This window comes from Eulemur rufifrons, chromosome 8, assembly GCF_041146395.1.
Source record: "Eulemur rufifrons isolate Redbay chromosome 8, OSU_ERuf_1, whole genome shotgun sequence".
In the NCBI taxonomy this organism is placed as follows: Eukaryota; Metazoa; Chordata; class Mammalia; order Primates; family Lemuridae; genus Eulemur; species Eulemur rufifrons.
This window is the reverse complement of record NC_090990.1, coordinates 34,306,139-34,328,105: the sequence shown is the minus strand read 5'-3', so window position 1 is coordinate 34,328,105 and position 21,967 is coordinate 34,306,139. Positions and strand designations below refer to the sequence as shown.

General features: G+C 36.0%; 1 protein-coding gene across 4 annotated transcripts in view; it reads left to right on the top strand.

The window, feature by feature from the left end:
- The window catches only part of STIL (STIL centriolar assembly protein), a 55,594-nt gene that overhangs the window by 29,477 nt on the left and 4,150 nt on the right, over window positions 1-21,967 (top strand). For 2 of the 4 annotated variants that reach the window (XM_069477894.1, XM_069477892.1), the window contains 4 exons: window positions 1,640-1,805; window positions 5,168-5,395; window positions 17,718-17,896; window positions 19,138-19,388. In XM_069477894.1, the coding sequence (XP_069333995.1) occupies window positions 1,640-1,805; window positions 5,168-5,395; window positions 17,718-17,896; window positions 19,138-19,388 (824 nt within the window). Of the gene's footprint in view, window positions 1-1,639; window positions 1,806-5,167; window positions 5,400-17,670; window positions 17,897-19,137; window positions 19,389-21,967 lie in introns of all 4 variants that reach the window. The other 2 variants (XM_069477893.1, XM_069477891.1) reach the window with 1 other exon arrangement.

Genomic DNA, 21,967 nt, shown 5'->3' with positions numbered 1-21,967 from the left:
ATGTACATTATATTCGATTATATTTAATATATATATAAATTGCTTAGTATAGGACCTGGCTGTAAAAATAAGCACTCAACAAATTACAAGCATTTTATTTATATCTTTTAATACTTACAGCAACCTTAGTTTTAGATGATATGAAGCTCATAGTGGTTAATAACTTTTCCAAAACATAGCCGAGAAGGATTTAAACTTACAGCCACGTGACACCAAAGCCCTTGCTCCAAACCACTATAAATACATGTGCTATTTTATATTATTAATACAGTTTATATTTCTACTGACCTTAATAATTTATTGATAATACTTACTTTCCTATATTAATAAGGTTAATCCACTAAAATTAAGTAGATTAATTGAACACAATAGTGCTATTTATAAGGAAATAGAAAACCACAGTATTTACAAAGGCAGGCTCTTCGACTTCTAGGTATATTCCTAAGAGAAATGAAAAAATATGTCCACATAAAAGTCTGTATATAAATGATCATAGCAGCATTATTCATAATAGCTAAAAGTGGAAACAAAAATGTCTGTCAACTGATGAATGGATAAATACAATGTGACATACCCATATAATGGAATATTATTCAGCAATCAAAAGCAATAAAGTATTAATAAATGCTACAACATGGTTGAACCTTGAAAACATGCTAAGTGAGAGAAGATAGGTACAAGGCCACAATATGGTTCTGTTCATATGAAATGTTGAGAATAGCCAAATCCATAGAGATACAAAGTATATTAATGGTTGCCAGAGGCTATGGAGAAGGCCAATGGGAAATGACTGCTAATGGGTGCAAAGATTTCTGGGGGATTTGATGAAAATGTTCTGGAATTAGATAGTGATAATATTTGCAAACTTGCAAACATTTTAAAAACCACTGAATTGTATGATTTCATGGTATGTGAATTAAATCTCAATTTAAAAAGGAAGAAGGGAGGTTTTTAGTGTTTGCACCTCAGCTTTGCTGCTTGTTAGTTATATGACCTGGACAAATAACTTTTCATTACCTCAAGTTTTCTTATCTGTAAAATAAGCCTAATAATAGTAGCACACTCTTCACAGGTTGTTTTAAAAATTATACATAAAAGCTCATAGCATAGTATCTTGCCAACAAGAAGCACTCAGCTCATAGGATAGTATCTTGCCAACAAGAAGCACTCAGTAAGTGTTGTTATTAATATTTCCAGTTTCAGCATGCCAAATATGGGCAATTCTGATTAACCTTTCTAAGAAGAATTTTGTGTAAAATGTTCAGTATTTGGTACACGGAGTCAGAGCATACCTCCAGTCTAACTTTTGGTTTTTAAGTGTAATAGGAATAAAATGGTGGTTTGAAATATTAATGATTCAGACTTTTCTATATGAGTGTCAGTTTATAAATACTAATCTAAACATCTGTATGTTTCACCTTTCAGTTTATATTAATACTGAAAGTGCTTCTTAATAACTACTGATAATGCCTTTCTACAATGAATAAGTTTTATGGTATGATCTAATTGAAATGTGAGAAAATAGAGTTAAAAGTCAGTTTTTTATAACTGGGGCATTTTGTATTTCATTATTAAACTCTGCTGCCAATTTTGTTGATTACTTCACTGTTGGTTTAAAGTATGTTTTTAATTGATACAGATTCAGCGTTTATTAGAAGCACAGTCTCTGAATCCCTGTTCCCCTAAGACAACCACTGTTGAAGATACAGTGCAAGCTGCAAGACAAATGGAGTTAGTTTCCATGGAAGCACAATCTTCTCCTGGCTTGCACACGAAAAAAAGTGTAAGCATTGCTGTGAGCACAGGTAATTTCATTTTTTTATTTGTAAGAAAATTTTTAAAGGTGATTTTTATATCTGATTTTTAAATTTTTACATTGAGGTTGGTACACAGTACAGTAGAACCAAAACCAAGGTGATGAGAGTATTACTTAAGTCTTTGTGTAATTTTACAAACTACACCTGAAAAACATATGAAATCATACAACATGATACATTGTTTGGTTTTGCTACTTTTATAGCTGGACCCACTTCTAAATAAGTGGGATCAGGGAAGGTTTCATCTATGCAGTGTTATTGAGTCTTGATCTTAAAGGGTATGTAGGATTTCAGTAGGTGGAGTTGAAGGATGAGAGAACAGAATGGGTAAAGAAAATAATATGGGCTCAGTGAGAAAACATAGAACTTTAAGTTATAGTTTTGGTGGTGATAAGAATGAAGAGAAGGAGTCATGTAGGGTGTTGCTAAGATTTGTTAACTATTTGGATGTCACAGTTGGGGAAGATCGAGGACTGAAAAAGTTGCTCCAGCTAAATGCAATGCGGTATCCCGGAATGGATCCTGGAACAGATAAAGGACATTAGTGGAAAAATCAATGAAGTCCCTATAAAGCCTGGAGTTTAATTAATAATAATATACTATGTTGGTTTCTTGATTTTGACAAATAATATATTGGTAATGTAAGATGTTAACATAAGGGGAAACTGGATGAGGGGTAGGTGGGAACCTTATATGTTTGTGTAAATCTCGAGTTATTCCAAAATTAAGTTTATTAAAGATAAAAATAAAAGGTACTCTAGGATTTTAAGTCTGGATGACAGGGGAGAATGGTAGTAGCATTAAGCACAGAGAGACAAGTTAGAGAAGCAGAGGAGAGAGGATAAAATCAGTCTCTAAGTATCTGTTGAGATTGAGCTACTTATGGAAATGTGGATAGAAATACTCAAATATAAGAGGAACAGGAATGCTGATGGGTTGATGACGTAGACAGACAGATGTAGAAGTAATAGATGAAGATTTATTCTGGAGAATAAAAAGTTAAGAAGGAAAATAAGGAAGACAAATTTCTATATTCTTTTTCTGAACCTGTATATTATCTAAACTATCTGTGCAGGGGGGAACAAGGAGGGAGGGTAGCAAGAGCCATATATATATTTGTAAGTCAAATTCAGGTACTATTCACTATTAGTTAAAATTCTTTGGCTGCAAGTAACATAAGCCACTTTGAACTAATTTAAGCAAGGAAGAGAAGTTTACTGGAAGGATATGAGGATCTTTTATGGAAGCCAAGGCCAAGAATAGAGCTGGACTTCAGGACAAGACTATAACTAGAAATTGGAATACCATTAGCACTGTCCAGTTATTCTACACGGCTATTTTACTCAATGCTATCTGTAATCTGACTTTCACTGCTTTACTTTTTTTGGGGGGGGGATTGGGGGGGGACAGAGTCTTGCTCTGTTGCCTGGGCTAAAGTGCTGTGGCATCAGCCTAGCTCACAGCAACCTCAAACTCCCAGGCTCAAGCGATCCTTCTTGCCTAATCTGCCCAAGTAGCTGGGACTACAGGTGCACGCCACCATGCCCAGCTAATTTTTTCTATTTTTAGTAGAGATAGGGTCTTGCTCTTGCTCAGGCTGGTCTCGAACTCCTGACCTCGAGCGATCCTCCTGCCACGGCCTCACAGAGTGCTAGGATTACAGGTGTGAGCCACCACGCCAGGCCACCTGGGCTGACCTAGAGCTTGTGGTATACAAGCTAAGTGTGTATTGCACAGTTCTAGCAACATATACAAACCATTTTACTATCCCTCAGTCCCTGTTTCAGATTGCAGAGAACCTGAATGGCCTAGTTTGGATTAGGTTTTTATCCCTAGTTCAATGGTAAGGAAGTTAAGAAATACGTAATAGGGGCATATCAGGTAGAGTCCCACCTTTGTGGATTGCAGGGGTGATAATTCCCAGGAAAGTGTGAGTGTATGTGTGTGTGAGTGTGTAAGATAAAGGAGCTTGTGAGTATTGTAAGCTAAGTAAACATACCAAAAAATGCAGTGTCCTCCTTTTACAATGTCCTCTTGTAAAATTCTGTATTTAATTGTATTATAGTTGCTTACCATCTGTTATCACTAGATTGTAAGCTTTTGGAATCTGGAGCAGTGGCTGTTCATCATGGTGTCTCATTTCCTAACATGATGCCTGAAACATAATGAGTGCTGGATAAATAAGTGATAATTGAATGACATCATTCATATGTTTACTGATATTCTGAAATTATTTAAAACAAGTTTTCAAACATGATATATAGAATTCAAGTATTTAAAAACTTCATAGATTCATATTCCGAGTATTGATACTTATATGAAGAAAAATGAATTATTGATAGTCATTTGGACTAAATAACTTTTAGAAGCACACTTATTTTATAATGTACCTAACTCCCTAAAGGCTTATATTGACATGTATTCAGAAAGAGTAGCAGTACCTATGTAATTTTTAAAAATTGTCCTTTTTAAAAAAAGTGAATGCAAAATCAAATCTTGCTGTTAGTAATTTATTTTCATAAAATCACCCAAGTAGACCCTCTCAAAGTAGAAACCATTTTGACTAGGATTTACTTCTTGGTTTTAACCATTTCTTTCAACCATTATATATAGCAGTATTTCCCATACTGCATAATGCATACAGCTCATGGTACAAGAGATGATTTAGGGTGGTATACAGATGATTATTTATATTTTGTAGATGTATTTATTCTTATGAGTATTGGAAAAGATAACAAGCTCATCAAATCTATGATTTCACAAAAATGATGAGGCTTAGTAAAAATAGAATTAATTTAAAGAAAAACAGTAAGCAAATAATATTATGTACAAATAACTCTGAAAATATGTGTAAGTGGTTGATAAAGATTAGGGAACATTTGATTTTTAAATACTTGCCTGATATTGCCTATGTTTGATGCATCCCTAATACACTCCCCCCTGGGGAAACTATATTTATTAAAAGGATTTATTCTATGAAATTTGTATTCAGTCAAAAGGCCGCACTCAAAGATCCAGAAGGCCACATGTGGCCCCAAGGCTGCAGGTTCCCCACCCCTTTCTGGCCCATAAATCGTATTGAAAACCTTAATATGTAAAGCAGATCATTTCAGAGCTACTCTTGAAGAGGCAGGGCCCAGAAGGTCGCCTTTCCCTTTTGCCCCACCCGCGTTTTCTGTCTTCTGCCTTTCACTTACTTCTTCGTGGCATTTCTAAGACAATATAATCAGATAACAGTTCTAGATAATTGTGTTAAAATAACACAGCCATTCTTAACAAAGGTTTGTCAAGAGTTTTATTTTCCTAGTTCAGTATTTGTTTCAGTATCTGTTAACTCATTTAACCTCCAGGTGCTAGTTTGTTTTGGAATGCACCAAGTGATGATCAAGAGCCTGACTCTCAGCTGAAGCAAGATGATACCAAGATTTCTAGTGAGGACATGAATTTTTCTGTTGATATTAATAATGAAGTCCCAAGTCCTCCAGATAGTGCATCTTCATTAAAAGCAGTTGATATTCCCAGTTTTGAAGAGAGCAACATTGCTGTGGAAGAAGAATTTAATCAACCACTTTCTGTATCCAAGTAAGGTCTCTTTGGTTGAATATTTCATTCTACTTTTTGAAATTTTATTTTTAACTGACAAAAAATAATTGTGTATATTTATGGGATATAATGTGATGTTTCAATATGTGTTTACAATGTGTAATGATTAAATCAGACTCAACAAATCCATCAACTCACATACTTAACTTTTTTGTGGTGAAAACTTTTAAAATCTACTCTTTCAGCAATTTTGAAAAATATAATGTTATTTATTATAGTTGTTATTATGTGCAATTTTTTTCTTTTTAAATTCTAATGTTCTTTTGGTCTTCTAACTTAGAAACTATTTGTTTTCAGAATGGTTTTTCATTGGTGTTTTTACTTGATATGGTTTCTGTGTAACTGACAACTCTGAGCCTTCTAGAACCATCCCAGATATCAGTCATTGGATACGTTAATAATCTCGCTGAATCAGAACATCTTAAGAAAACTTCAAAAATACATATGCTTAGGCCTCACCCTAGAGTTTCTGATACTAGGTTCCACATGGAGATGGGGCCCAGAAATTTACAAGTTTTTAAAGATTCCCCATATTGCAATTATATATAAAAGGGTCTTTATTTTTGAGAGATACAACCTGAATATATACAGAGGAAAAAATATTTGAGATTTGCTTGAAATGAATCCAGTGGGAGAATGAAATGTCTAGGGGTATAAATGAAGTAAGATTGGCTATGAGTTGGTAATTTGAAAGTGATTTTATATGGTGGTTTGTTAAACAATTCTCTGTTGTGTTTGAAATTTTGCATTATGAAATTTTTTTTAAAAAATAAGGATTCCAGTGTAATTCAGATCCTCAGCAAATTTGGAAACATTCTTTGAGCTTCTGGTGTGTGCTACCACAAAACTATACGTAAGAGATCAAACAGTAGCTTAGTTAAAGCTCTTAACTTTATGGAATTTAACCACATGAGCAGCAAATAACATAATTTCATGTAGTGACAACTGCTCTGAAAAAGTAAACTTAGGGTGATCAAGTGGAGTGTAACTGGGCCAATAGCCTGGGAGTGAGGTGATATGATATCTTAAGTAGATGGGTGAAGGAAGCCATCTCTGAGGGAGTGACATTTGAGCAGTGACCTGAATGATGGGAAGCAGTCAGTCATGAGAATATCGGGGGAACAGTGTTCTAGGTGGAAGAAGCGGTGAGCGTAAAGACCCTGAGGTATGCATGAGCATGACAGTCCCAGAAACAATCAGGAAAGCCCGTATGGCTGGACATAGTAACTGAGAAGGAGAATATAGGATCTGAGGTCAGAGACATAGGCAGGAAACAAATTATGTGGAGCTTTATATGATGTAGAAAAGTGTTTTAAATTTATTCCATGTTCATTAAAGCCAGTGGAGGATTTTAGACACTGGAGTGGTATGATCTGGTTTTCATTTTATGAAGACCATTCTCATTTTGTGGAGAACTGAAAGGTGTTAAGAGTGGAAGTCGGGGTAATGGTTAATAGACTAAAGACCAAGTGAGATGAAGGTGCCTTGGACTTGTGGTAGAATTGGTGGAAGGGATCAGGTGTAGGATAACTTTTTAAAGTAAAAGAATAATGTAGGTTTAAAATGCCTCAGGTTAATATCACATGAAACAGTTTAAAGAGGTGAACTTGGCAATGAGGTAGAATGGAGCAGGCAGTGGATTACTTTTTTTTTATTATCATAAGCCTTGTGATAGTATTTGACATTTTAAATATTCTGATTACAATAATGATTAAAACAAGCATGGCTTTTCGGAAAACTACAGAGAAGGTTAGGTGCCTGTAATCCTAGCACTTTGGGATGCTAAGGTGGGAGGACCACTTGAGGTCAGGAGTTCGAGACCAACCTGGGCGATAGCAAGACTGTCTCTATAAATAAAAATTTTTAAAAATTAGTCGGGCATGGTGGCATGTGCCTATAGTCCCAGCTACTGGAGAAGCTGAGGCAGGAGGATCACTTGAGCCTAGGAGTTGGAGCCTGCAGTCAGCTATGATGATGCCACCGCACTGTAGCCCGGGCAACAGAGTGAGACCCTGTCTCAAAAAAAGAAAAGAAAAGAAAACTACAGAGAAACACCTTTCAGTATAGTATATGTTTAAATCATATAAGTCAATTAAGTACTCATAAGTACCACAGTACATCTTTTCTTATTGAAAAGATCTTTTGTGTACATTAGATTGAATTCCTAAAGGCTAGGGATCATATTCAGTTCTATATCTTTAGAACTTGATCCAGTGTCTGATTCCCCATGTTAGCTTCTTCATAAATGTTCACTGATAAAAAGAGCAATTTGGGGTGAGCCCCAAAGCAGGTCTACAATTTATTTGGAATAATTATAGAAACACAACAAAGGTTATCCTTATTTGTTCTCCTTGACTTAATTCTATAAATTGCAGACTACTTTCTAGAATTATGGGGGTTTTCGAGTTAGAGCCTTAAAAATCTACAATCTGTTGTGTCTTTTTTTGTTTGTTTTTTGAGACAGTCTTGCTCTGTCAACCTAGGTAGAATACAGTGGTGTGTCAGCTTACTGCAACCTCCAACTCCTGGGCTCAAGTGATCCTCCTGCCTCAGCCTCCTGAGTAGCTGAGACTACAGATGCACACCACTGGCCCAGCTAATTTTTTCTATTTTTGATAGAGACAAGTTCTCACTGTTGCTCAGGCTGGTCTAGAACTCCTGACCTCAAGCGATCCTCTCACCTCACCTCGGCCTCCCAAAGTGCTAGGATTACAGGCATGAGCCACCTTGCCTGGCCTCTGTTGTGGTTTTTAACTTCAGAAACAGATCCGAATTAATTGATAAAATGAAGTTAATTGCTTTTTCATAACAATTAATCAGCTCTATTGATTCTAGCACATAACTGGATGTAAATCTAATATTTGTTCAACATAATGTATTGATTTGGACCAAATATCTCCAGTGTTGCCCATGGTGGTTTTGGTGCTTCTCTAAGATCCTTTCCAAACATCTGGTCTGATTCATGCTGTGGTCCCCACTGCCGAGTATCCCTAGATGACACCTAGCTACCTGGGCTCTCAGTCCGCCTTGGATGTTTTGCTAGATCAGTCTTTCTGATGTTGCAGCAGTCTGTGAAAGATAAATTTATTTGCCTTGCAGTTTAATTGGTTATTGATTATCTTTTCTCGGTGAGTAGTGTGGTATGTGGTATTTATAGAGGCTTTCTTTTAAAATGATCTCTATTTTTCTTTAGAAGTCATGCTTTGGACATGATACTTGGCATATTAGAATCGTCCGTTAAAATTTTGTTTTAATCTTAAATCTTTTGAGGTTTGAAATCTTTAATATTTTGTTTCTGCTCTTCTCTTTTTTTCAATTTTTGCTTTTTCTTGCTAGGTTAGACACCAAGGCAGATATTTGAAAATCCTTGAGGCCGGGCACGATGGCTCACGCCTATAATCCTAGCACTCTGGAAGGCCGAGGTGGGAGTATTGCTTTAGCTCAGAAGTTCGAGACTAGCCTGAGCAAGAGTGAGACCCTGTCTCTACCTAAAAGAAAGGAAAAAAAAACCCAGCTAGACGTTGCAGACTACGTATAGTCTGTAGTCTCAGCTACCAGGGAGGCTGAAGCAGAAGGATCACCTGAGCCCAGGAGTTGGAGGTTGTGGTGAGCTGTTAAATACAGTGATGCCACTGCACTCTACCCAGGGCTACAGAGTGCAACTCTATCTCAACAAAAACAAACAAGGCAACTGAACACCCCTCCTCACAACCCCCCACCCCTTCATATTAAAAATAAAAATAAAAAGTTGTTTTTTTTTTTTTTTTTTTTTTTTTTGAGACAGAGTCTCACTCTGTTGCCCAGGCTAGAGTGAGTGCCGTGGCGTCAGCCTAGCTCACAGCAACCTCAAACTCCTGAGCTCAAGCGATCCTCCTGTCTCAGCCTCCCAAGTAGCTGGGACTACAGGCATGTGCCACCATGCCCGGCTAATTTTTTCTATATATATTTTTAGCTGTCTATATAATTTCTTTCTATTTTTTAGTAGAGATGGGGTCTCGCTCTTGCTCAGGCTGGTCTCGAACTCCTGAGCTCAAACGATCCGCCCACCTCGGCCTCCCAGAGTGCTAGGATTACAGGCGTGAGCCACCGCGCCCAGCCAAAAATAAAAAGATTTTAAATTAAAAAAATTTTTTTTTAAAAGAAAATCCTTGAACACACAGTATAGCAGAGTGATTAAGAGCATGGGCTCTGGTGTCAGACTGCCTGGATTTGAATTACAATAGTATGACCATGGGCAGTTCTCACAATCTCTTGGTGACTCCATTTTCTCATCTGTTAGGTACTAAGTGCCTATTTTATATGATCGTTGTGAGGATGAAATGAGTTAATATATGTAAAGCACTTAGAAGAGTACCTACGTACTTAATTACTGTTATCTTTTAGCTAAAGATGGAATAAGGCAAATTCAGTAACTGACATGGACTCTCCTTAAAAATAAAGTGCTTTGCAAATGTTTGGATGATAAAAATCCTGCTCAGTGCAAGGAATTTTTTTAAAAAGCCATAAAATCTCTAAAGGTTGGATTTCTGCTTTTACATCTGACTGAGAGTTCTGGTGTTTTCATTAAAGTAAAATTAGTTAGCATGGGTGAAGATAAAGGCTCAGTCTGATGTTTGGGGCACAAGGAAGGGTAAAAGGAGATAAAGAGAACAATTATGGATCACCCAGCATGCACTTTGCATCTCCTTTAATCCTGTCACATTTTTTTCAACCCAGTAAGGTAAATACTGTTTTCTCTGTTTAATACATGAGAAAACTGAGGCTCAGAGTGATAAAGAAATTTGCTCATGGTGGGATGAACACAAATAGCTGTAATATAAATGACATAAGACATAAAGAAGGTGCTAATGGGGGTTAAAAGAAGGAAGAGAATGTATTCAGCTAGGGTTTTAGAAAAATGACTAGAGGAAACATACTTTTAAAATGACCCTTGAAGGGTGGATAGGCTTTTGACAAGAATAGAGTGTACCAATTAAAGGCATTAGAGTAGGGAGTTGTGGCGCAGGCCAGTAGTCCTGGCTACTCTAGAGGCTGAGGCAGGAGGATTGCTTGAGCCCAGGAGTTGAGGCCAGCATGAGCAACATAGCAAGACCCCTGTCTCTCTTAAAAAATAAAAAAGAGGCAGTAGAACAGTAATTCTGATTCCATGGCATTTGAAAACCAAGATAAATCCAGGCCATTTGCCTGTTTAGAAAATCTGTGCAGAAGAGGTCTAAGCAGTTATATTTTTAAAAACTTTATAAGCAATATTGATATGCAGACAAAATTGAGAACTACCACATTGCAAACAGAAGATATGTGGCTAAATTCGGAGTATTATTAGTAATCTAGTTTGTTCAAAATAATATTGTGAAATGGGGCATTGTAAGAAATTGGCTGAAAAGCCAGATTGATTACCAAATTTCAGAGAGCTGTGATTGTCAGAATAAGAAGTGTTTATTTTAATAAACCATTTAGAGTTTTTATTTATTCTTTTATTGTAGTAAAAAACATTTGTCATCTTAACCATTTTAAGTGTAGGGTTCAGTAGTGTTAAGTATATTCACATTGTTGTGAAACAGATACCCAGAACTTTTTCATCTTGCCAATTTGAAAGTCTGTACCCATTGAACTGTCCTTTTTGCTTGCCCTCAACCCCTGTCAACCATATTTTACTTTCTGTTTCTATGAATTTTCTTACTTTAGATAGCTCATGTAAGTGGAATCATGCAGTATTTGTCTTTTTATGGCTGGCTTATTTCACTTGGCATGATGTCCTCAATGTTCATTCATGTTGTGTAGCATGTGACTGGATTTTCTTCCTTTTTAAGGCTGAGTAATATTTTATTGTATGTATATATCACATTTTGTTTATCCATTCATCCATGGATGGACATTCAGATTGCTTCTACCTCTTGGCTATTGTGAATAGTGCTGCTGCAAACATGGCTGTGCAAATCTCTCTTCAAAACCTTGCTTTTAATTCTTCTGGATTTATACCCAGAGATGGGATTGCTGGATCATATGGTAGTGCTATTTTTAACTTTTTTAGGAACCTGTATGCTATTTTCCATAGTGATTGTGCCATTTTACATTCCCACCGACTGTGCACAAGGGTCTCAATTTCTCCACATCCTTGACAACACTTGTTATTTTCTGGGTTTTTTTGAATAGTAACCATCCTAATGGGTGAGAGATGATATCTCATTATGGGTTTGATTTGTACTTGTCTGATAAGTATCCACTATCTTTTCAAATGCTTTTTAGTCATTTGTATATCTTCTTTGGAGAAATGGCTACTCAAGTTCTTTGCCCATTTTTAAATTGTGTTATTTGATTTTTTTTGTTGTTGAGTTATAGGTATATTCTGGATATTAACCCCTTTTCAGAAATAAGGCTTGCAAGTATTTTCTCCTGGTTAAGGTTTTTTTTTTGTTTGTTTGTTTGTTTTTGTTTTTGTTTTTTTGAAAGATAGTTTTTCTCAGTATATAAGATTTAATTATCTATTTCAGCATACCAAATTTGGATACTAAAGGAAATTATATAATGTAATTTCACTGAAATTCTTTTGAGGTTAGGATAAATTGACTTGTATCTTTACTGATTTAAATGCAGTCTCATCTTTAGGAAGGAGATGGACTGGGTGACTTGGAGAGCGCCATCCTAATTTTTAAGACCAGTATGTCTTTGTGTCTGAGATACCAAATGGTGATGATAATCTCTATTTGTAATTTTATTATTTATTTATTAATAAATAAATCCCTTGAGGAAGATACTTTGAAACCGCAGATATCCTCTTCTAAGCTTTCTTCCATTTATTTTGGGTATCCATCTATGGATCTTGCCTGCGTGATTACCACTGTAGTATTTGTCTAATGACAATTTTGTACTTTTACTCATTCCTTCTACATTTATAAATTGAATTTTCTGTAAGGAAAGAAGCTGTTCCTTCGTTTCCACTTACTTATGCATTTATTTATGCCAGTAAGGACTCTTGGATATTTCTTTCATTCTATGTTATAATCTAATACTGTCATTATTTTATTGCTTGATTCCTTCCAGTTTTGGCCATTGGAGGCTCTTTTAGATTGGCTTCTGTTTACTTTGGACAAGTCCCCATCCTTTTTTGTAGACATCTTATTTTCTGGTACCACAAGATGTTCCAGGTTCATCTGGTATTTTCCCTGCTCCAGCACGGGAAGCAGCCACAGAAAGCAGGAGTGCTAGTTTGAGAGAATGGTATTTAGGAACAAGATCTGGTCACTATACTAGGTATATTCTTCATTACTGTTGTTTCTGTGCTTCTAGGCCCTCTTTGCAGACAGACCTATTTTATTTATATATATACACACACATGCACATATGTATGCATGCATATACACATAAATATACATATATATGCCTGCTAACCATACATACAAACCTATACTTATTTCTAGATATATATGTATATATAAAAATTCTTGACTTCATACTAACCCTCCAGTTCCAATCTAAAACCCTCTTTTCTTATTTAAAGCTTTGTTTTCCAACAGTGAGAAACCTGGTTCTCATTTTGTTTGCTATATGTATTTATTCAATGTATTCAATCTAGTAAACACATAAAGCAGAATTTTGAAACAGATTAACTAGGAGTATACTATTTATGCACAGTTCTTTTATCTTTACCCTTACAGTATCCAGTCAAAATACTGTTTTCCAGAGTTATTTAGATTAGTCCTTTTCTTCCCTATTCCCATCAGTGTGCTTATCTTATTGGTTTGTTATTCCATTAGGTTCATTTTTTACTGTTTGTATCCCCTTTTGGGGTCTCACTACATTGTGGTTGGTTTTACTTATTTTGGGTGTGCGTGAAACATTACTATGGTTCTAAGAGACAAAGCTGTATAAAAAAGTATATACAAAGAAAAGGGTTGCTCCCTTCCTATCCCTGCTCCCCTATTTTCAAATCTCATTTCTTCTTTCCCTTTCTCACCCATCCCCTTTAGGTAGCCAATCTTTTTAGTTTCTGGCTGACTTATTCTTCCTGTATTTCTTTTACACAAAGGAACATGTATATATTTTATGTCTCCTTTCTTCCATGAAGCGTAGAAAAGAAGAATACCGTAAGTACTGTTTTGAACTTTGCTCTTTTCACTTAACAGTATACCTTGGAAATCACTCCAGATCAGTTCTTAGAGATCTTCCTCATTCTTCTTCATCTTCTTCTTTTTTTTTTTTTTTTGAGGCAGAGTCCCGCTCTGTCACCCTGGCTAGAGTGCCGTGGCATCAGCCTAGCTCACAGCAACCTCAAACTCCTGGGCTCAAGCGATCCTCCTGCCTCAGCCTCCTGAGTAGCTGGGACTACAGGCATGCGCCACCATGCCCGGCTAATTTTTTCTATATATTTTTAGTTGTCCAGCTAATTTCTTTCTGTGTTTTAGTAGAGACAGGGTCTCACTCAGGCTGGTCTCAAACTCCTGAGCTCAAGGGATCCACCCACCTTAGCCTCCCAGAGTGCTAGGATTACAGGCGTGAGCCACCGCACCTGGCCTTCCTCCTCCTTTAATAGCTGCATAGTACTCCATTGTGTGAATGTGTCATAATTTAATCAACTACTCTCCTATTTATAAGCATTTGGTTTTTTTCCATTATTCTGCAATTACAAACAGTGGTACAGTGAATTACTTTGTGTATGTGTATATTTGAATTGTTTAGAAGTGGGATTCCTGCATCCAAAGTTAAATGCATATATAATTTTTTTAGGTATTGCCAAATTTCCTTCCAGAAAGGGTTTTACTTTTACCAGTTTGCATCCTCACCAGCGGTGTATGAGAGGACTTGTTTCCCCATAGCCATGCTGACAGAATATGTTGACATTTTAAAAACAAAATTTTATACCAGTCTGTCAGGTGACAAATGGTATCTTAGTGTTATTTTATGTTTTGTTTTTAAATTATGTATGAGTTGGAACACCTTTTCAGGTTAAGGATCATTTTGATATCGGAATTGCCTATTTATGTCTTTTACCATTTTTGTATAGACTTTTAGGTCCTTTGCCTTCCATTTTTAAGTTTCTTTGTATATTAGAGATGCTAGCTCTTTGTGGTATATGTTGTAAATATTTTCTCCCAGTTTGTCAGTTGACTTTTGACTTGTTTATGTTGTTTTTTACCATGTAATTTTTTTTTATTTTTATGTAGTCAAATTTATTGACTTTTTCTTAGAACTATTATCTTGACTGGTGTTTAAAGGTTGGATTCAGCTAATATTTATTGAGCTTATTATGTACCAAATGTGTGCTTGGCAGTTCATATCAAGTTAAAATTAAACAATGTAGAAATATTGGAAATAACCTAAGTTTTTTTTTGGTTTTTTTTTTTTTTTTTTTGAGACAGAGTCTCACTCTGTTGCCCGGGCTAGAGTGAGTGCCGTGTCGTCAGCCTAGCTCACAGCAACCTCAAACTCCTGGGCTTAAGTGATCCTACCGCCTCAGCCTCCCGAGTAGCTGGGACTACAGGCATGCGCCACCATGCCCGGCTAATTTTTTGTATATATATATTTTAGTTGTCCATATAATTTCTTTCTATTTTTAGTAGAGACGGGGTCTCGCTCTTGCTCAGGCTGGTCTCGAACTCCTGACCTCCAGCTATCCACCCGCCTTGGCCTCCCAGAGTGCTAGGATTACAGGCGTGAGCCACCGCGCCCGGCCTGAAATAACCTAAGTTTTAAAGAAGAGATGTTAGAAAAATAATACTGTGTCTATAAAATGAAATATTATGTGAAGATTAAAACTTATTTTTAAGAATATGTAATGAGGCCAGGAACAGTGGTTTTATACCTGTAATCTCAGCACTTTGGGAGGCTGAGGCAGGAAGATCGCTTGAGCCCAGGAGTTAGAGACTAGCCAGGGCAACATGGCAAGACCTCATTTTTACAAAAAAATTTTAAAAAATGAGCCAGACATAGTGGTGCACACCTTGTAGTCCCAGCTACTCGGGAGGCTGAGGCCAAAGGATCACTCAACTCCTTGAGCCGAGGAGTTTTGAGGTTGTGATGAGCTATGATTGTGTCACTGTAATCTAGCCCAGGCAAAATGGTGAGACCTTGTCTCAAAAATAAATAAATAATAAAAAAGAATATGTAATGAAATAGGAAAATACTCATGATATAATGTTAGGTTTTAAAAAGCAGCTCCCAAAACTATTATAATCTGGTACAGTTTTTCAGAGACAATACATACAATTTATATACAAATGGAAATACTCTGAAGTGTTAACAGTGGTTCTCTGTAGGTATTAAATTACCTGTGACTTTTATTTTCTTCATATTTGGTGTAGGTTAGTTACTTAATCTTTCTATGCCTCAATTTCTTTACCTGTCAAATGGGGCTAATACATAATATCTGTCTCATAGATTGTTTTGATAAGGATTATATAAGAAAATGCACTTGAAACCATGCCTGGTCCATTATAAGCCTTCTGCTAGCTAATATTTACTATTCTTACTTTTCTCTATTTTATAGGAGTCACGGATTACTGTTCTAATAAGAAATATGTTTTTAATACTGATTTCTCTAGTTATTTTTAAAATGTTTTATTTATTTTCTAATTTTGAAAATAATGTTCATTGTATAAAATTGAAAAAATACAAAAAAGCATAAAGAAGAAAAGGAATACAAGCAAATATGTAATGTGATTATAAATGGAAGCTTATAGACTTTCATTTGACAAGGATCTTGACTATAATTTTTAACATTTATTTATATTTTAAATTGTCATATATAAAATTGTATGTATTATGTGCAACATGATGTTTTGAAGTATATACACACTGCAGGGTAGTTAAATCTAGCCAGGCTGGCAGGCATGGTGGTGCACGTCTGTAGTCCCAGCTATTTGGGACGCTGAGGCAGAAGGATTGCTTGAGCCCAGGAGTTTGAGGTTACTGTGAGCTAGACTAACGCCATGGCTCTCTAGCCCAGGCAACAGAGCGAGACTGTCTCAAAAAAAAAATCTAGCCCGGCTGGGCGCAGTGGGTCACACCTATAAATCCCAGCACTTTGGAAGGCCAAGGTGGGAGGATTGCCTGAGCTCAGGAGTTTGAGACCAGCCTGTGCAAGAGCAAGACACCCCCCTCCCATCCCCACCTGAGCAAGAGCGAGACCCCAGCTCTACAAAAAATAGAAAAATTAGCCAGGCATGGTGGTGCAAACCTGTAATCCCAGCTATTCAGGAAACTGAGGCAGAAGGATCACTTGAGCCCAAGAGTTTGAGGGTGTAGTGAGCTATGATCATGCCATTGCATTCTAGCTCAGGCAACAAAACAAGACATTGTCTTAAAAAAAGCAAAAAATCTAGCCAATCAACAAATACACCACACCATCTCACATAGTCATCACTTCATCACTTTTATGGTGAGAACACTCAACTCCCCTCTTACAATGTTTTTCAAGAATTGTATCATCATTAACTATGGTCACCATGGTATACAATAGATCTCTTGAGCTTATTCCTCCTATCTGATTATAAATATGTATTCTTTGACCAACATCTCCCCAATCTCCCCCCACCCCAATTACACCAGCCTCTGGTAACCACCATTCTGCTCTCTCCCTCTATGAGATCAACTTTTTTAGATAACCGCATGAGTGAAGTCATAACAGTATTTGTGTTTCTGTGCCTGGCTTATGTCACTAAATGTTCTCCAGTTCCATCCATGTTGTCACAAATGACAAGATTTCCTTTTTTATGGCCGAATAGTACTCCATTGTGTATATATACACCACATTTTCTTTATCCATTCATCATTTGATAGACACTTAAGTTGATTCCCTATCTTGGCTATTATGAATAATGCTGCAATAAATATGGGAGTACAGATATCTCTTCAACATACTTACTTCATTTCCTTTGGATATATACCCAGTAGTTGGATTGCTGGATCTTATGGAAGTTCATGTTTTAATTTTTTGAGGCACCTCCATACTGTTTTCCATAATGGTTATATTATTTTACATTTCCACCAACAGTGTGTAAAAGTTCCCTTTTCTTCACTATTATTTTAAAATTTGAAGTAAACAAATAACATAACTTAGAAAGGTATTATGGTTAGTTTATGCGCAGCCTGTCAGGATGGGGTATATTAATATAGCATTGCTAAGAGCTGATAACCTCCTCTAGGGATGGATGCTGCTTAAGTCTTATCCCTTTCTTCCAGAGTTCCTACATTTCAAATATATGTTAAAGGTACCTTGATGACTAACCCTTACCTTATATATCCTTTCAAACAGCTCTTCTCCAGTTACAAGAAAAGAAGCTGATATACCTGTGTTCTTTCCAAATGGCCTTCTGGCAGAGAATGTAAACGTGTGCTTACAGACAGGACCAACAGAGGGTGCTAGTAACAACTCTGAAACATCAGAGGAACCAAAAATTGAGCAAGTAATGCAAGAACAAGTAATGCAACCCTTGCCTCATCAACCATCAGATAACCAGAAAATTTACCAGGATTTATTGGTAAGAAAATGTAGACCATTTCATCTTTTTGACATTGTTACTTAGTATAGGTTATACTAGTTAAGCTTTTCCTGGATTTAAACCAATTGAGACCTTGAGATAAAAAGATTTTTGCCTAATTAACAATATTTCATTTATTTCTTTGAGCCTTTCATAAATTATGATAATTAAATTCAGTAATTTATTATAAACATGCCAGTCATCAATTACTTAGCAAAAAAAAGGACTTATTTAAAAAATATGTGTTGATATTTTGCCAAATTCACACTAAAATTTGTATTAGAAAAAAATAAGAGTTTGTAGGAAGTTTGAAAATTGGAAAGTGGTAGGATATTTATATTTACTGATTTCAGTTCAAGTAAGCAGATGTTTATTAAATACTTAGCTTAGTCTAAGAAAGTGGACTAAATAAGGTAGATAATATAAAGATGAATGTGACAATCCGTGCCCTTGAGAGCCTAGGGGAAACAGTAGCACACTGACACTAGTAATAAACAGTAAGACAGGTTGAGCAGCAATTCTGGTTGGAGGAAAACTTCTTGGAAAACTTAGAATGTGATTTGGGACTTAAAAGTTGAAAGAACTCTGGCCGTCACTTCTATCCAAATTGTAGACTTTGGAACATTTAATTTCTCCATTTGTAATTGAAGACTAATTAAATACACTTCTTAGGCTCCTGTGTGTTTACCAGTGAACACATATTTATTATTTGCCTGCTATGACCTACACTGGTGCTAGCAGCTTGTATGCTCAGGGAATGAAATATGCTTTAATGTCAGAAAGGCAGAGAGAGTATCACAAGTCATTCCTGTTTTTAGAAAGTGAGGAAAGAAAGGAGCCTAATTCTGGAAGTAACATAAAGGTCTAATTTTTATATTAGTAACTCTGAAACATATCATTTTTCAAATGAAAGTATAATTTAAAACTTTTGTTTATAAAGAATTTAGCCTAAATCCTTGAAAACACTTGGATTATTACTCAAATGATTTTAAGTACGTTGGTTTTCAAATGAACAAATTCTGAACAAACATTCTGTTTCCTCTAGGGTCTGATGAAATCATTCATTAAGATGGGCTTCTTTTATAAAAACCCCATAATACTTGAAATGTACTTGATACTTTGTAGAATTTGATAAGATAATATTTTGCTTTTTTGTGGCCTTACTTATGGTATTATTTAAGATCTTAGCCTAAGATTTTTAATAATGGTATTTTAGATGTGTCATTTTTCTTTTTAATCAGGGTCAAGTGAACCACCTATTAAATAATTCCTCCAAAGAAACTGAGCAGCCATCTACCAAGGCAGTAATTATCAGCCACGAATGCACCAGAACCCAAAATGTTTACAATACAAAGAAAAAAAAGCATGATTCAGGACTAGTGGACAAAGATTGTGTTCTTAATGCAACCCTTAAGCAACTAAGAAGCCTTGGAGTAAAAATTGATTCTCCCACTAAAGTGAAAAAAAATGCACATAAAGTGGACCATGCCAGGTAACTTTAAAAAGCTTGTTTTAAAAGATGAATACATTTTAGATGTATTGCAGTAGTGTCATGAGAAAAGATATATTTGTGCCTCGATTCAGTTAATTCGTCATTTATTCAGGGCCTACTACATGTATGATGAATAAGAGATCATCTCTACATTTTAGATTCTTCATTTTAGTCAGAGAGAGGGTTACATACAGAAGTAATTTGAAAGAGATTGTGAGATAACTCCTGTGTAGAGATGCCAGAAAATATTTTGTGAGTCTTGTGGAAAGAGAAAGGAGTTTTACTTGACAGTGTCTGAAAAGTCTTCCTGGAGGTGAGAGGGTCTATGCCAGCTACTGGGTGTGCAGTTATATAGTTGTGTTATCTATAAAGGGAAAACATTAGCCGGGTGTGATGGCGCATGCCTGTGGTCTTAGCTACTTGGGAGGCTGAGGCAAGAGGATCAGTGAGTCCAGGACTTTAAGGTCACAGTGAGCTATGATTGTGCCACTGCACTCCAGCTTGGGTGGCAGAACGAGACCCTGTCTCTAAAAAAAAGAGGATAAAGTCTGGAAATTATATTATTAAGGCCAGCATGTTTTCTCTTAATTATTTTTTGTTGTTTTCTAATTATAAAAGTAATAAAATTTCATGTTTTAAAAAACAATATAGAAGAATATAAGATAATATGCAAAAATCTCCACTCCCAAACTTCTTAATCCGTCTCCTCCAAAGTTACTTCTCTCAGCCATTTCTTTTGTATTCTTCTAAAGATATTCTATGAATATTCAAGTATATATGTTCGATAAGTTTTGTGATTTGATTTTTTTTCTTAACATTATTATATTTTAGATACATTTCCTTATAGGTACATACAATTCTTTCTCATGCATTTAAATAACTGCGCAATATTCTTTTACTCTTGTGCTATAATATATTGAAACCCAGTCCTCTCTTAATGGACCTTTAGGCCAAATTTCTTATTTGTTTTTTTAAATGATGCCAAGTGAACATTGTTTTACAGATGCTTGTACAAGTATCTTTGTAGGATAAACTCATAGGTAGGCAGGATCAAAGGGTATGTGCATTTAAAGTTTTGGTGGATATTACCATTGCCCGCCAAATAGTTGTATCAGTTTATATTCCTACTAATAGTGTAGGTGAATGAGGCTAGCATTTTTGAAGGATTTATTTCCATGCTGTGAGGTAGAAGCTATATAATCTTTCTTGGAACACTTAGAAATCACCCTCCTATCTTTGTGAAACCGTTATGTTTTGGTATGGCTGCCCTTAAAGAGTAGTTTTTAGGTAATGTATTTACTCACAGTGGCTATTCTATTTTAACATCTTTAGTGTGAAACATTGAAATTAATAAATTTTCAGTATACAATGAACTTGATTTTTTGTTTTGTTTCATTTTTGGTTGTTTGAGACAGGGTCGCACTCTGTTGCCCAGGCTAGAGTGCAGTAGTGTCATCATAGCTCACTGCAACCTAAACTCCTGGGCTCAAGCGATCCTCTTGGATCAGCCCCCGAAGTAGCTTGGGACTACAGGCATGAGCCACCATGCCCAGCTAATTTTTCTATTTTTTGTAAAGATGAGGTCTTGCTATGACTGGCCATATGGCTCAGGCTGGTCTCAAACTCCTAGGCTCAAGCAGTCCTCCCACCTTGGCCTCCCAAAGTGCTGGGATTACAGGCCTGAGCTACCATGCCCGGCCACAATGTCTTAATTATTTAAATGTTGATATGATGAACTTTTTTTTTTTGCAAATACTGCGTTTTTCAGTTTTAGGGTTTATTTTCTTAGGAGTCTTGGAAATGGAAATACTCCAGTCAAAAATGGTATGAAAAATGTCAAAGCTATTGCTAAGTTGCTTTCTGAAAGAGTGAGGTTTTATAGTCCTACCAGCTATATGTGTTACTATTTCACCAGTACTTTCACTTCAATAAATATATAATGAGCTTCTGTTATGGGCCCGCTGTGAGAGAGGTATAATGATACACATGATAACCTGCTACAGACGTTCTTACCCTCATAGAGCTTACAGTTCAGTGGGGAAGATGCACAAATAAATAGTCAATTATAATATGTTCTGATGCCTGCTATGAAAAGGAAAGATACAGAATGCTATGGAACATATAGGAAAGGTAGCTAACATTAGTACTTTTATACTGTTATAATTACGCTATATTAAAATTGTCCTTTTTAAAGATCTGTGCTAATTGAGAGCAAACATATATTTTTAAAATTTTTATTTTATTATTAATGTGTTCTATATGTTATTTTTTATTAAAAATAAAACTTCACTGAAACCAATTCTCTGACATAGAAGTCAAATTTTGTCAGTTGTCTTAGTCCTATGTCTGGAATATTCTTCCAGCCTATCTGAAGCCTACCTAATTTATTCATATTGTTTCAAAGTATGTCTTTTTTTGAGACATTGTCTTGCTCTGTCAGCCTGGCTAGAGTTGCAGTGGCATCATGAGAGCTCACTGCAACCTCAAACTCCTGGACTCAAGCGATGTTCCTGCCTCAGACTCCTGAGTAGTCTCACTCTTGCTCAGGCTGGTCTTGAACTCCTGCTGACCCTAAGCAG